The sequence below is a fragment of the Manis javanica genome, chromosome 3 (assembly GCF_040802235.1).
Source record: "Manis javanica isolate MJ-LG chromosome 3, MJ_LKY, whole genome shotgun sequence".
Taxonomy (NCBI): domain Eukaryota; kingdom Metazoa; phylum Chordata; class Mammalia; order Pholidota; family Manidae; genus Manis; species Manis javanica.
Window position 1 is genome coordinate 206616205 of NC_133158.1, and position 12314 is coordinate 206628518.

Below are 12314 nucleotides of genomic sequence, written 5' to 3' on the forward strand. Positions count from 1 at the left end.
CGCAGCCCCGGAGTTGGTCCCCGGGTGAAGGAGCAACTTGCCACATGGGGCCCCATGGCCTGCTGCTTGCCCCTCCTCTCCCTGCTTGGTACCTGGTGGAGTTTGGCCAGCACTGGCCCTGTCTTCTCCTTCTCCTCATACTTCTCCACTTTGGCCTGCAGTCTCTTGTAGTCCTGCAAGGCCTGCTCCCGCCGTTTCACGGCCATGTTGAGGCTTGGGAAGACACTGCCGAACCTGCCAACACAGCCAGGCTGGATGAGGGCCTGCTCCTGGGGCTGCAGGCTGATGGCTAATCGCTCACTCACAGATACACACTGAGTGGCTAAGTGCCACACCCTATGCTAGGTCTCAGGGACTTCACTGGGATGAGAAGAGGCAGCCTCATCTGAGAAGGCTGTCTGGGGAAAGGCCAAGGGTCACTCCCCTGACCTGAGGACGACACAGTGGGTCATGAAACATGATGCCCCTTCTGCTGCCTGCCATTGCCCCATAACCGCTCATCACAGGAGCCTGCATGTTAGAGGCTGCCACAGAGCATGGCGGAGCTGAAGACTCCTTGGAAGTCCCTTTCAGCCATCTGTTCAACATCTTCCTTTAAAAGATGAAAGAAACAGGCTAGAGAGATGACATGACTTGTCCAAGGTCACAATTAGGTAGTGACAGTCCAGCAGAGAATTCAAGTGTCCCAGTTCTCTGCCCGGCACCTTTCTGCCACCTCCTGATGCCATTAGCAGGTAACAAATGCAAGCAAAACCTACTATTGGTCTATTCTACCAGCTGGCCATGGGAAAGTAGGAATCCTCTGGTTCTACCACGGAAAAGGCAAACCATCAAGCTAAACAGTTTGAGAAAAATGACTGAAGGGCCTCTTCCACCCAGATGCAACTACAATGGCCCACCAGGGATGCTCAGAGGAGTGGGCCATTCAGAATGCGTGGCAGGTGCTTCAGATTTGGTCCCCGTGGGCATAATGGGTCACCAGTGTCACCTGTAACTGGCAAGAGCAGCAATGGCTGGGTCAGACACAGGGCAGGCCTGCCTCTTGCACAGGATGCTGCATTCCCCTTGATTTATGAGAGCTGGAGAAGGAAGGCAGAGCTGCAAGCAGGTTTCCTGGGACTGGACAGGAGAAGATGGGGTGGCTTCCTTGAGTGCAAAGCCCGAAGGGCAGAGGTGCTCTCTGCTGCTGAGGCTTGGCAGCAGGAGGCATCTACTATGTGCCAGGAGCCTGAGCAGAAACGGCCTGACCACCAGGCCATGCCACGGAGAATGACAGTGCCGTGGTTATCTGGGGCAGAGAAGCATAGAGTGGGTGCCCTGGGGCCAGAAGGGTGCATTCCTCCTGGAACAACCCCGAGAGGAGGGGAGATGGGCAGGAGGGAGTGGAGGCTGGGCTCTGCTCCCCAGGACTCCGGCACTTGCTGACTTCGGCCACTCACAAGCACTCTGGGCCGGGGGTCGTCTGCAAGCTCACGGGTCACCGTTAGGATGGTTCAGATCCATGTGGAGACTGATTTTGCAGGTCTTCCTCTCTGAGGAACACGGTCATGAATTTGGTTTTTAAAAGCCTCAACAAATCAAGACTACACATAACAAAAGTGTAATGAATACTTCTGCCAGAGAATAGAGAATGTAAACTTGACCAAAGCGCTGAATGCCCTAAACGAAGCTATGGATGCAGGCAGTTTTGATGAGACAAAGGATTTATCCCTGAGACAGGCCACCACCACAAACACTAACTCCACGGGCATCTGTAGTGGGTTCACTTCCTAACTGGAAATATTGAAGAGGGTAAGGCCACCTAAACTACTGTGTTCTCAGTCACATGCCCTCATGCACAGTAATCAATTCAGTATTAGAACAACTGATTTGCCCTGAGGAAGGCACAGGCCTGTTTGATGCTGTAGGTGGTGTGGGGACCAGCCATCTCCAGGACAAGTGGTCCCCTGGCATGGGTCTGAACAGGTGAAAGGACTGGGAGCAGCTGGCTCACTGCTTTTCCCTCAGGCAGTTGCTCTGATGGGCTCTCAGTTGTTAGGTGAACCCCCTCCCTTCCTGGGAGAACATGACTGGCAGCTGGGAGGCATATGGCTAGAGGGAGCAGGTGCAGTCAGGCTTGAGAAGCCACCATGCCACCTCCCCCTCGACTCCAACCAGACAAGCGGCTCCCAGCAGCCACACTGGTTCTCTCATTAGAAGCAGCAGGCTGCCTGGGTGGCCCCAGGGCCGGGGGTCTCTGCTGCCCCCTTGTGGGCTGCCTGTGCAGTGCCCGCACAGAGGACAAGGAGAGGCAGCCAGAAAGCAGTGGCTGGAGTTTTTGTGCTCTCACCACATTCCTATTCCGTTGGTCTCCAGAAAGGAGGGCGACCCAAGGAATGAAACTACGTGCGCGCAGTGCATTCTCAGGTGCAAGATGGGGTCACTGTCATGCTGGCTGGCCAAGGAACTGGTATCCTCTGACCCCACAGTGCGAGTACCTCACTTGTCCAAATGATCTCCTTCCATAAATTTGTCAAGTGGGGCTTGTTTCCAGGCCAGGGTCAGGTGCACCAGCGACACTGAAAAAGGAGACCTGACCCAGGCCAGTCCTGAGCAGAGAGGGGAATGCATCCGGGGCTCCCTGATTTCCATGCAATGCCAGGCAGCCTCAGGGGCTGGGTAAATGTGGTGTGTCTACAGGGTGCTACCTGAAGGCTTCTGGAAGCAAGCCCACCATCCTCTGTGGGGAGAAAGTGGCTGCAGCAGGAACTGGGGTCAATTACTCTGTTAGACCCTCTAGGAAAACTGTTTCTTCACATGGTAACTTCTGCCTCCCACACAGTGCCCCGCCAGCATCAGACCCAGAGGCCATGCAAGGCTCAGCGGGCCTAGTTCGCTGTGGAGGGATCACGGACCACTTACCACCTGAGTGACTTTGGCCCTGGGCTTCGGGTAAGGGCAGGTGTCATGCCCTTTGCACACTGAAGTGGGGAAGCCAAGGTCAGTATTCCGTGGTGGCTGATGGAAGACTGGAGGGGAGGAGTCTAGTCCCCGGGGCTCCAGTTACTGCCCCTCGGAGGCCCTGTTCAATTTTCTACTAGAAGCCAACAGAACAGACTTTGCCAGCTCCAGCCATCAGGCAGCACACCACCGTGGTACTGAGGGAGGGGCAGGCTGATCTGGCAGCAGCCCCCACATGTGGGGTGCTTAGTGCTTTACTCATGGGGGTCAGGGAAGGGAAGTGAGCAGAGACGGGAAGACAAGCAGAGGTCGGCCACCAGGGCCTGGGCCCTCCCAGACTTGGCCGGGCTCCTGGAGAGGCCCCTGTAGACTGCAGGGGAAAGACGGGGGTGAGGCGGCATTCCCTGAGGCCGAAGCCCGCACTTTTACTGCGCTGCCACAAAGAAATGGCTGGGCAGTCAGACCCCTCTGGTCAGTTGCTTCTCCTGACAGTTAATAGTGAGATGGCCCATGGAAATCCCTGGGCCTGGGCCCCAGGATATTCACTGCCCACCACACACGGTGCAGTGCACAGACTCCTCCCTCTCCTGCTCCTGAGCACCAACTGAGCCAGGAGTTCAGGTGGGCTCTTCCCCTTCCATGGATGGGGAAACAGACTCAAGGAGTGGGCCCTGGCCAAGGTCACAGGCTGAGTGAGGGCGGTTGGCATTGCTCATTCAGCACTGCCCTGCTCCTCAGCACTGCACCACCTGGGCAGCTGTTATGACGGCCTGCCTCCCCGAGCATGCGCCATCATGGCTTCCACACTAGCTCATTAGCTCAAGTCTGTGGTGTGTCTACCCTTGACAAGGGAGGGCAGGGCTAGGCCTGCACCAGGCATTCCCCAGAGCTCTGCTCACGGCGACCGCCCTTCCTTGCCCATCCTTAAGTTCAACAGTAAGCTGTCTCCCCTGGGTAAGCGTGGGGTGAAAAGGCAGCAAGAGGGAGCAGGGACAGGGGGAGGGAGAAAGAGGCCGGCTGGGAGGTGGGCTGGGAGCAGCCGGCCCTGGTGGGGAATGCCTGCCATTCCTCAATCTGTGCCCACACAGCCGGCATCTTCCACCCACCAGGAAAGGGAAATTGAAAGCATCCCCATCCGACCATGTGAATGTGGCCCAGAGACTGGGGGATTAGAGGCCGGGCCCCTGGGGGAAGGTTGGGGGCGGCGGGTGGCCATGTGGTGGTGTTCTTCATCAGAGGACAGGAAAGCTGCAGTTTCCTGTTTCCGGTGCTGGGGTCCCTGGGAGCTTCTCTCCTGGCAAGAGGAGCCAACAGGCAGCACTGGTTTATGTGGTTGGGGGAGATCACATGTCAGCTACGGGACGCACAGAAGCCAGCCAGGGAGGCAGGCAGGCCTGGGGCTCACACAGAGGTCAGCGGATCTGCTGCGGAGACGGTGCCCACCCCCTCTGCCACTCACCCACCTTCCTGGCAGGTGGTGGGCTGCTATCGTGGTGGGAAACAGCCGGGATTTCTCTCCGTTTGGCTTCAGAAGCCGGGCATCAGATTTCAAGGCCGCCTCGTTGGTTGTGAAATCGAGATGGGAATTAGTCCCCCAGTTCTCTGAGCTGGGGTCCCCTGTCTAGCGCTGCCAGCCGTGGGTGTCCCTGGCAGACCCTGTGCCCTTGGGAGTGGGATCTCCCCACTGAGCTCCAACCCCTCAGTCCTGCAGACTGGGTCAGAAAGCCACAGCAGTGGGCTCCTGCTGCTGCCTCCCTCCTGAGCCCGTGGCCTCCTCTCATCAGCTCCTCCTGCAACCCTGTGGCCTGGGGCTGAGCAGGACCCAGGAAAGGAGTGGGGGGCAGGGAGGAATCTTCCCTGCCATGGCCAGCCAGGCTGAGGAAAAGCTCCTCCTACCCCACCCCCTGGACCTGAACTGGGGACGAAGAGCTCAACCATCCAGCACCAGGGGTGGAGGATCACAACGTGCTCTCTCCATTCTCCCCCTGGGCCCTGATCCAGGCCTAGTGGTAATTAGCAGAGCCTCATTACCCAGGCCCTGGTGAGGCAACTGCCAGGGACCACCACAGAAGAGGTAATAAAGTGCAGCTGCCGGGCTGCAGCGGGAGCCTTGCTAGGTCACAGTCTGTTTGGGAGAGGCGCGGGAAGAAGATGAAGGGATTTGGGACCTTCAAGGCACTGCTCCGCCCGTCCCCCACTGGCCCACCCCCTTAGGAGACCCAGGGAATTGGCCCGTCTGATCACAGACCAGAGCCTGCCCGGCAGAAGATGAGTCTCACAGAAGAATTTCTGACCCCTACAGGTCATGAGTTAGGGGACCTTCCCAGGCTAGACCCCAATGCTGCGCCTTTCCCCATGTGTGGCCACCCCCACATTTCAGAAGCTGAGTGCTTGCAGGCAGCTGCTCTCCCAATCCGGCTTGGAGAGATGAAAGGCCTTGCTCATCTCCGCTGAGGGTTGGCCAAGATCTCTGCTAGCTTAATTCAGCAAGCTCTGGCCCTACTGATTCTCAATCAAGAACAAAGGGAAAATGGCAACGTGACCACTGGAGCCACCGCCGTCTGCTGTGAGCATCCGAAGTGCCTTTCCGCTGCTGAGCACGTCTGGGCAGGGCTGGTGCTCTGGAGCCACCAGGAGCATCAGCCCTAGGGCTCCAGAGCATGTAGCGGGCGTCCCCGGTGGTTTCCTGCCAGCCCCATGTGAGTCTGCGGACAGGCTGCTAGAAATGATATTTGGGCCCCAAGGGGCCAGTTGAACTGCCTTTCCACTAAGAGCCCTGAGCCTAGTTCCCTGAGGCCCATGGTCCCCAGATGGCCTTTACTCACTTTTTTAAGGGTTCAATCACAGTCTTTTGAATCTGGTTCACCTGTCAAAAGAAAAGCCCAATGACATCAAGAGGGTGGGGAAGTGAGACCCTTCCTAGGAGGGGGACTCCAAATTCTTGAGAAGACAAAGGCCTGTCAGGTGCGTCCTGAAAGCCCCTGGCAGGGAGGGCACTGGAGGAGGCCAGGCGAGGTGGGGTGCCCCTAACTCCGCCACTGAAGGAGGCACAGGTGACAACCTGGAAGCCTGGAGGGTAACAAGGAGCACCGTCCTTGTCCTGAGTCAGTTCTCATCCTGCCAGCCACTGTCTACCATGGCCAAGCTGGGTGGGCATCTATGCAAAGTCTGAGGGACTCTGGGTGGGCAGCACCCTTTCTCCTGGCCTCCCAGCTAGTGTTGTGAGCTCATGGGAGCCGCGGGAAGCAACCAGCGCTGAAGCAGCCTGGCTGGGAAAGAGCTCTAGGACTTGGGACACACAGGCCTCAGAGGGCTGAGGGCACTGGAAGACGAGGCTGAGCCCTGTTTAGGACTCCATGCAGGCACTCCACCCAGAGAGAGGTCACGAGGAGGGGGAGACCAAGATGCGTCAGTTACCTTTTCCTGGTTGAAGGCATCCATCCGCTTCATGGCTGTGTCCAGGGCTGTCACCATGTTCAGAAAGTCCTGGTCTTGCTCACAGAGGGGATTGGAGAGCAAGTCCAAAGATATCTTCACAGCAGATCTGGACATGGCTGCAAGAAGTCAGACCTCAATGAACCTAGGAGGGGACAGGCTTCAAGGTCTTGTCTGCAGACTCCCTGTCCTCCCTGGTTCCAGGGGCCTGCACCTGGATGACCTCCAGCCATGGCCGTGGGCCATAAAAGCTACAAAATGCCACAGAGCCATCAGACACTAGTCTTACTGCATAATGCTCCTTCTTGGCAACCTGATGCTGCTCTAGGCAATTCTTTTGCACAGCTTTACTGCAAATGCCTTTATTTTCCAAACTCTGGGTTGTAGCAGAATCATTTGGGTGGGAAGCTATGACAAATACATATTTCTAGCTCCAATGATTCTAACTTAGCCAGTCTGGATTCTGGGAATATGCATTTTTAAAATGCCCTCCAGGTGGTTAGGATGTGAGGCTTGGTTTGGGACTCCCTCACGGACAAGGCAACACAGTGCTCTGGACCAGCAGTGGCAGACCTGCTGCAAAAGGCTAGAGAGAGAGCAAGGCTTTAGGTTTTGAGGGCCACATGGTTTCTGTTGCAACTACTCAACTCTGCCACAGACAATACCCAAAGAACAGGTGTGGGTGTGTTCCAATAAAACTTTATTGCTAAAACTCGGCCAGATTTGGTGGGCTAGGCAACCTCTGGATTCAATGACATATGGTAGTAAGAAATACACTCAAAAATTTGTTTTCTCCTTAGACTTTAAAACTGGTTCAGACACAATCGAGCAAGCATGTCCCTTCTCCAACCTCTTCCTGCCCCTTGAGCATTTTGTTTGAAAACAAGGGAGACCTGAAAACTTGAACAAGACCCAAACCAAAGCTGCCAACAGGTCTCCATCCTGCCTCTGCCGGGGTTGGCATGTAACCTCTATCTTCCACAGGCATCAAACACCCAGGAGACAGCTGGGTGGATGTATTATGGTTCCGTTTTACAGATGAGCTGAGGGAGGCTCAGAAGAGTTCCTGAGTCCTCCAGGTCAGACAGCCGCATGTGCTGAGCCCGGACTCGGCCCTGGGCACCGCTTCCCTGTCCCCAGCTCTCACTGTGGGGTGGACAGGGAGCCTGGAAGCCACAGGGCAGCTCGGAGGCAGGACGGACGCCTGTTGGCAGCTGTGCAGTTTCTTGGTCCTGTCAGTTTTCAGGTCTCCATTACTTGCCAACCAGATTCTGAGGGCAGAAGAGAGCCTGGGGAAGGGCCGTGCTTGCTCCATGGCGTCTGCACCAGTGTCAGGTCTCAAGGTGGAACCAGTTTTTCTTCTTACTACAGCATGTCCTCACATTTAAGGGGCTGCCCATTGTAAGACACATCATTAATGTATAAAACCACTAAGAAAGAAAAAAATGCTGCCCACTGAACCAGAACACACCAGCAAGTGTTACAATACCTAATTTCAGAGCTGGTAAGTGTGAGAGTCAGAATGAGTGGAGTGAGGCCCACCTCCCAGCTCACGGCAGATGGGACCTTCCTTGCCACCCCACGGGGGGGTAAGCAGCCCTTGCCCCAAGCCCTTGCCCTCTCCACTCTGAGTGGGAGGAACAGACGCCCAGAGGGCCCCTCCTCACCCAGGCCCTTCCCCACGCCACAAGGCAGCTCTCAGTGGGTGACTGGCCTCCTAGCGCACTGTCCTGGGGTTTCTCTGGAGTCTGGGAGGTGCTGCAGTCACCCAGAAAGGGGCAAAATATGGAAGAAGACTGGAAATGTAAATGTTACAGAAAAGTTGAAGCAATGGAGGAGAAAACCCTCTCTGAAGTCTATGGAGTGGCTTTGCGGCTGAGGAGTGACCATCATGTGTAACGTGACTGAGATGGTCACAGACGGTGTAATTCAAAGACAAAAACCTGGACAAAATTGGCAATATTTTTGAAAAATTTCTTACACTAGTTTTTTAATATTTGAGGGAAAAAACCCAAAAAGGGAGTGGGAGGGGAGGATTTAGTCCCAATTTTCCTTTTTTCCCCCTAAAGCCTTCTCCAGCTCATGCGTTTGTCTTGTTTTTGCTTGAACCACCTGAAGTCAGTTAGCAGCATGTGTCCCCTCAGGCAGTCAGCTGCGGGGCGGCACTGGGTCCAGAGGCCCCGCCACAAACGTCACTGCCTATGTGGACACCGCCAGCACCATGGCCTCTGCCATCTGTCCGACCAGCCCACATCCCTTTTCTGCCTCTGCAAGGACAGGGGAGAGGTGTGACTGGCCCAGCACAAACCGGAGGCTGGTGGTCTTTGAACATGGGAGAGAGGGAAGGTCTTGGTCTCTGTGTGGGTCTCTGTAGCCCTGATGCAACCTCAGACTGTAAGCAAAGGTCCAGTGGGCTGGTCCTGCCCAGAAGATCTTGCTTTGGGACACAGCTTGGGATTTCAGATCTTGTCTAGGCAGCTGAGATGCAAGGATAATTTGATTCAATTGTCCGGAGCTGTGGTTCTCAAAGTGGAGTCCCTGGACCAGCTGTACTAGGACTGCTTGGGGCCTCCTTAGAAACACAGATTTTCAGGCCTCGACCAGACCTGATGAATCAGGAAGTCTGGGGTGGGCAAGGCGATTTGGGATGCAGCGAGCCCTTCAGCAATGTGTGGGCATCTCTGGCATGGCCTGTGGGCTGGGGCCCTGTGCCAGCAGGCTGCCACGGCTTCAGGAGGGCTTCTCTGCCCAGATTCTACTTCTGACTCAGGGCAGAAGAGGCCAGGAGTCCTAGGCTCCAGGGCTCCCCTGTTTATCCTGACTTCTTTTTGGAAAACTGCTCTCTATAGCCAGACTCCAGTTCATGGATCCCTGACTTGCTTGCAAAGATGCTCATTACTAAACATCAACCTTCTCTTCATTTATGCTCTGGCTGTTCAGTTGTCTGGAGAAGGAAGGAAAGGAAGCGATATGTCACAGCTTTTGCTTTTCGCAGGGAGAATGATAAGGAAGGATGCAATCCAGGTAACTCAGAGCCAACCACAAAACAAGCAACAGATGGACTCCAAAATCTGACCTATGGCTTGATGTGGTTTGGAGGTGCCAGGGGCCAGGAGTGAGGGGCAGCTCTGTTCAGGGGCACCTGCGTCGTCCGGATGCACACCGGCACAGGGGCCTGTGCAAAGAGCACCCGGCTGGGGGGGCTGCTGCCGTGAGAAAACCGGGGAGTGGTGCTGGCTCAGTGCGAGTGACTTCAAGCCACTTCTCAGGGACTCTGGTGGGCATCTACTAAGTGCACTTCTAAGCCAGCCTTAAAGTGACTGAGGGAGACACGTGTTCATCTTTGTTCCCCAGGCCAGGTTGGTCAAGGGAGGATGCGCCACCTACCCAGGTCAGCATCGGTGCTCTTCTTCATGTCCTTCTGCAGCCTCTTGGTCTGCTCTTCCAGCCTGCAAGGCAGGGAAGCAGGCCTGAGTACCTGGCCTTGCCACTGGCTTTGGGCCCCTTTCTTCCCAATTTCCTGAGCTAAGCCCAACCTGACGCTCTGGAATGCCTGCCAGGAGGAGAAGGGGCCTCCTTGGCTGGGAGATGATTTACCCAGTAATGGGCGTGCACTCTGAGGCTGGGCACAAGCCTGACCTGGCAGAAGGCTCCCGCACTTCCCCCTACTGGCCCGTCCTCCTGGGGTTTTACACTCACTGCTGGAGTTTTCCATACTCTCGTTCGAAGTCTCTCTCCACCTGCAATGAGAAATGACAACATGTTGAAAAAGAATCTGCCAGCCTCCTGAAAATCCCTCCACACTCTCCCCAAGTCTGCAGAAAACAACAGGGTCCAGTTCATACAAGCACCAGCAGATCATTAATGACACAGAATTCCTGTGTTCCCAAAGTAATTACGTGTTTGATTTAGGGCAAAAGGCTCCCCTCCCAGATGGGCCTACAGGCAAGTTGGCGGCCTGCAGCTGGGTTCCTCCCCGACAGGGAGCGGGACAGCTGGGCCTCCTTCTCAGTCCCTCAGGTGAGGTGCTCATGATGGGACTGAGACTCATCCAGGGAGGGCACGGGGGTCAGGGGAAGCGGGTGAGCCTGGACTTTGGTGCTGCCTCTACCACTGAGCAGCTGAGGCCAGGCAGGTCACCTGACAGCCCTAATTTCCTCCTAGGTCCTACTACCTGCTAGGTGCATGGTAGATCCAGAAAGATCAAAACAAAATCATTAATTCAAAAAGACATATGATTGCAGCATTATTTATAACAGCCCAGATATGGAAGCAACCTAAATGTTCATAGATAAATGACTGGATAAAGAAGATGTGGTATATATACACAATGGAGTATTACTCAGCCATAAAAAAGAAATCTTGCCATTTGCAACATGGATGGACCTAGAGGCTATTACATGAAGTGAAATAACGCAGAGGAAGACAAAAGCCATATTATTTTACTTACATGTAGAATCTAAAAAATAAGCAAATGAACAAACAAAAACCCAGAAACAGACTCTTTAAATAGAGAGAAGAGGCTGGTGGTTGCCAGTGGGCAGGAGGTGGGGAAATACGTGGAACAAGTGAAGGAGGTTAAGAGGTACAACCTTTCAACTATACAATAAATAAGTCAGGGATGAAGGACAGCATAGGGATGTAGTCAGTCATACAGTCCTAACTTGGGATGGTGCCCAATGTAGCTATACTTACACTGTGGTAAGCATTTCGTAGTGCATGAAACTGTTGAATCCTATGTTGTACACTTGAAACCAACATAATATTGTCTAGCAACTCTACTTCAATTAAAAAGAAAGATCATGTACCAAATACAAATGCTACTATTATGGACTCAGGCAAGGCTCTCTAAATTCCTGACAAGTTATCAGATTTCCTTGATACTGAATGGGTGTGAATCTTGACCCCATTCTGCCACCTGCATGTCAGGTGAAAAGTTCCTGCATTTCTAATGCTATAATCTCCCCGTCTACAAAATGGGGCTTGGGTGACAGCCTCTCAGGAGAGTGGCCTGTGAAGTAAATGACGTCTAAGAGCCTTAGAGGGGACCGAGGCCTCCCCTGTGCTCTCATCCGCAGCGGCAGTCCTGGCTCCCTGGCCAGCTTGTGCAGGAGCCTGGGGCTGAGGTGTGCTGAGCAGCAAACTGGCTGCGTTGGCGGAGGGCTCCCCTCCCCTCCCCTCCCGCACTGGCCTAGGTGGTGGGCATGCTTAGGCCCTCACAGTACTGAGGTGGCCACTGGCACGGATGTGAACTAACCTGCGTGAGGTCACACTACGAGTGGGCAGCCCGTGGAGCTGGGATTTGACCACAGGCATCTGGCTCCAAGGTCTGTGAGCTCCACTGCAGTTCTACCCAAAGGCAGCCAAAGGCATCTGCTGCTGAACCAGAGCCATGGCCTAAGACAGGTGCCTTCTCCCTGCTGCCCCAAGACTCCCACCGGTGAGAGCTCTAAATTCTGACTCTGACTCTTACAGGTTGAAGGTCAGGGAGCACAAATTTGCAGAACTTGTCAAAGCCCCACTGTTTTCTACCAGCACATCTTCCCATCAACAGGGCGTCGGTGAAAGAGTATTCTAGAACCCCACCAATCTCATACTGCACGTTTGGATTTACATAAATTCAACACAGTCATGGAATGGCAGAACACTATTTGGGTCAATTATTCATGTTATGAGATGAATGAAGCCCAAAGAGGGAAGTGATTTACACAAGGACACAGCACTTGTCAGTGGCAAAACAAGGCTGGAATTCAGACTCCTAGTTCAGGCCTTTAAAAAAAAAAAAATCACATTCATTAATCCCACTGACACTTATTGAACACCTATTAAGTGCAATAAATTCTGCCAGGTGCTAGAGATGCACCAGTGAATACAGCAGACGTGGGCCCTGGGGAAGGAGCCAAAACCAACGAATCCACATGTAACCGCAAGCCGGGGGC

General features: G+C 54.4%; 1 protein-coding gene across 2 annotated transcripts in view; it reads right to left on the reverse strand.

Moving 5' to 3' along the window:
* The window catches only part of BIN3 (bridging integrator 3), a 40802-nt gene that overhangs the window by 3035 nt on the left and 25453 nt on the right, over positions 1–12314 (reverse strand). The window contains exons 3-7 of one of the 2 annotated variants that reach the window (XM_017653880.3): positions 10075–10115; positions 9763–9824; positions 6358–6494; positions 5766–5806; positions 93–234 (exon numbers count right to left, since the gene is read on the reverse strand). In XM_017653880.3, coding sequence (XP_017509369.1) covers positions 93–234; positions 5766–5806; positions 6358–6494; positions 9763–9824; positions 10075–10115 — 423 coding nt within the window. Of the gene's footprint in view, positions 1–92; positions 235–5765; positions 5807–6357; positions 6521–9762; positions 9825–10074; positions 10116–12314 lie in introns of both variants that reach the window. The other variant, XM_037024567.2, reaches the window with a different exon arrangement.